This window comes from Echinops telfairi, unplaced genomic scaffold (assembly GCF_000313985.2).
Source record: "Echinops telfairi isolate 266 unplaced genomic scaffold, ASM31398v2 ScPeMD7_443;HRSCAF=831, whole genome shotgun sequence".
In the NCBI taxonomy this organism is placed as follows: Eukaryota; Metazoa; Chordata; class Mammalia; order Afrosoricida; family Tenrecidae; genus Echinops; species Echinops telfairi.
In genome coordinates, this window is record NW_022104341.1 from 85,236,253 (window position 1) to 85,239,776 (window position 3,524).

The 3,524-nt window shown below is 55.0% G+C and overlaps 1 protein-coding gene across 1 annotated transcript in view; it reads right to left on the reverse strand.

Annotated features, from left to right (window-relative positions):
- TIE1 (tyrosine kinase with immunoglobulin like and EGF like domains 1) overlaps positions 1 to 2,111 on the reverse strand; it is a 20,835-nt gene extending 18,724 nt beyond the window's left edge. The window contains exon 1 of the mRNA XM_045291775.1: positions 1,992 to 2,111. Coding sequence (XP_045147710.1) covers positions 1,992 to 2,049 — 58 coding nt within the window. The 5' untranslated portion in view covers positions 2,050 to 2,111. The remainder of the gene's footprint in view (positions 1 to 1,991) is intronic.
- Positions 2,112 to 3,524: the final 1,413 nt, after the last annotated feature.

Sequence of the window (3,524 nt, forward strand, 5' to 3'; positions counted from 1 at the left end):
AGTAGGGTGGGGGGGAGCTCAGAGGAGGGGCGCATAACCCGGCATGGAAAGTAGAAAGATTGAGAGAGGTGTTCCTGGAAGATGAAGCTTGTGGGAGCTGGTGTTTGTGCAGGGTACAGTGGAGTGGAGACCAAGGGCAGGGAAAAGACATTCCAGGCAGAGGGAACAGCCTGCGTGAAAAGACATGAAACACATCATGGGGTGTTGTGTGTGTGTGTGTGTGTGTGTGTGTGTGATATGCCCAAGTTTGGTGTGACTGGAGCACAACATAGGGGGCAGAAGACTCCACCGGGGGAGCTGGAGCCCCTGCCAGCCTGCCTGAGCTCTGTGTTGCTGCACTCTCCCAAGCTCCTCCTCCCTCTCTGCCCTTTAATTCTCAAGAAAGCAATTCATTTAAATGTCCCTTAGCTTACCAATGAATATTCTTCAAAAGCCTGTCACCGGTAAACAAAGCTGGCTTTTACTGCCTGCCTGCCCTGAACCAAGCATCTGTTTTCAATTCGATCCCCACCACCACCATGTGAAGGTGGTCATCCCTCCCAATTGATCGAACACATTGCTCTACAGCCCGCTCCCTCGGCTGTCACTGTCAACTCTGAGTCAATAGGGCATTTCTAACAACTCACCCCCCTTCTCCGCACTGACCCCATCCCCAGACCTTTTCTTCTCCTGTGTCCCCTGACTCCACAGTGCCACCCCGTCCTCCAGCCACCTGAGACTCGTACCCACTGTCGTAGTCATGGCTGCTTATCGGATGCCATTTATGCACTCGGTACATCACTCGTTTGATCATCCCAACTCTTCTGGAAGGTGGGAGTCATTATTTCTGTGTTATAGCCAGGGGCCTCAGGCTCAGAGAAGTCAACTTGCCCGAGGTCATGTGATGAGTTAAAGGGCAGGGCTGAGTTGTCTCTGAAGCTCACGCTCTACTAGTCTGATCCCTGTCACGCAATTCGGCAAATGTTTTCTCGGATTTCACCCCCATCTCCCGACCCCACCTTTGCTCAGCCTTCATTCTGACTCCCCTGGGCCACCCCACCAGTCACACGCCCATCTCCCCGACTCACCCCTCTATTTGGAGCCCAAAAGGTCCATGCAAGGTTCAAGGCTGACCTTGCCACTCTTGCCCCCCCCGTGGTTCCCCATTGCTCATAAGATAAAGTACACACCCCAGAGCCCCCTGTTGCTACCTTCCCCGCAGGACCCTTCTCTCCCATGTGCTTCCATGCCTCTGAGAGCTACATTGCTCGCTCCATCTGCCTGGCATGAAGTGAGGTCCTTCTGACTCCCATTTTCCATCTACCCCTGGCCAAGTAAGCTGACTCCTCCTCAGTGCTCCTCCGGAACCCTGTGTCCATTTCCCTTGAACCTTCATTCCATCTGGTGGGGGGGGGTCTATGCCCTCTGCTAGACTGTGAACTCCTCAAAGGCAGCCCCTGTGCTTAAGTCTGCGTTGGCCAGCGAGCTCATGGAAGCAGCTGCTACTTACATGGCAGAACCCCTTACCCAGCTCCAGGCACAGAGCAACCTGCTGCTCACTTACTTGAAGCCCATCATAGCCCTAGGGGCTCAGCATCATGTAATCTCATTGCTCAGAGCCGGAGGCTGCCCTCCCGTCATCTAATAGGCCAGCAGTAAGCCCCGCTCTTGGAGTGTTGTTGGTGCTTGATGCACATTTGCTGAAGGAGTCAGCAAATGACTCGAATCCACTACTAACCTTATGAACGCCCACTGTAAACTTCAGTGGGCCTGAGGGCCCCACTGCTCCCCACAGATCTGAGACTCAGCAGGCAATGACCACTCCCCTCCCCAAACCAGGCTTACAGCGATTTTAAACACCTGCCTGGGTTTCCTGACTCTGATCTCAGTGGATCGGGGTGTTGAGGAAAGGGCTGGCTGCTATGGGTGGAGGAGGTTCCCTTGGGGGAGAATCAGGCTTTGGAGGCTGAGCACAGGGGTGGGGAGGGGTGGGGTAGGAGAGACTTACTTACCGACATGCGAAGCCAGGAAGAAGATGGGGAACAGCAGAGGTGGCCCCCGCCGGACCATACTCCGGAGACTGACCCAGGTCAGCCAGGGCAGGCTGGACCTCGAGGAACTTACGGTGGGTCTGCCTGCTCAGCCTGTGCAGGCCAGTGTGTGTTGCCGCTGGCGAGGAAGAGGAAATGAGATGGCTTAGGTGGGAGGTGGGGCAGGGGAGAGGGGTGGGGAGGACTTATCCTGCTTCTGAGCCTCCACCTACTCGTGCCCCACCCCCACCCCCACCCATTTCTGGTCCCCATGAAGCTGAGGGAAGGTGTGGCCTGACAGGCCCTGGTGGGGGGCGGGGGGGCTTGAAGATAGGGGAGTGGGGGGTGGGGGCATTGTGATAAGTATAGAACCGAAGGCCTGCTTTTCCAAAGCCCCGCTCCTCCCTTCAGCACTGCACAGGAGGCAGGAAAAGGCGGAAGCCGGTGGTTTCCGCCCATTGAGAAGGGCTGCAGGCGGAGCACATTGTTCTGGGGTCTCTCCTCCCTGCCTGCCTGGACAGACACCCACCACAGCCTCCGTGACTCCTCGTGTGCGTGAGGCAGGACATAGTTACACAGGTGTCCTAGATCTCTGTGGGCCTGGCCATGTCCATGCTCCGGGGAACACAGGGAAAAGTGAAAAGATAAAGCCCCCAGGAGCAGTAGGGGGAGTAGCGATATCAGCAGGGTAGGGGGATGGCCAGGGAGGGGGAAGGGTGAGAAAAGGGGAACCCATCGCAAGATTGAATATCTACCCCTGGCCCCAAGGGGACGAATAATAGGAATGTGGGTGAAGGCAGACAATGGACAGTGTAAGATACAAAATAACAATGACAATGTATAATGGGCGAAATAACAATAACAATATATAATTGATCAAGGATACACCAGGGTGGGAGAGGTGGGGAGGGAAGGGGGGAAAAGAGGAGCTCATACCAAGGGCTCAAGCAGAAAATGTTTTGGAAATGATGATGGTGACATATGTATAAATATGCTTGATCCAATCGATGTATGGAATGTTCTAAGAGCCCCTAATAAAATGATTAAAAGAAAAAAAGGGGAGAGGGAAACAGGCCTGAAGAACTGGAGGCTGGATGGGGGCTTGAACGTCCTCCAAGGCTCATTTGAAGAAGATCCAGCAACAAAGTGAAGCTCTGGTCCTATGGCTCTCGCCCAAGCCACCAACCTGGCAGTAGTTGTTTCTCTGATGTCATTCACTTTGCAGAAAACCTTGCCAATCCCTGAGCGCCGGGGCAGCAGCCAGCTTCCCAGAGAGAGACACTCCCTTCCGAGGGCTGACAAAAAGCTGGGAGCAGCCCCAGCTCGGCAGCACAGCCTTCCAAGCCTCCTGGATCTCACCTCTGCTATGCTCCTCAGATCCCACCCCTCTGTCCTGACACCCACTGCTCCACTTCTTGTCACCCGCTGCTGTTCCCAGAATAGAACATGACCCGTAGGGATGCCTGGGGGTCTGCCCAGGGAATAGAGGAAAGAGTCTGGGGGCCATCAGATGAC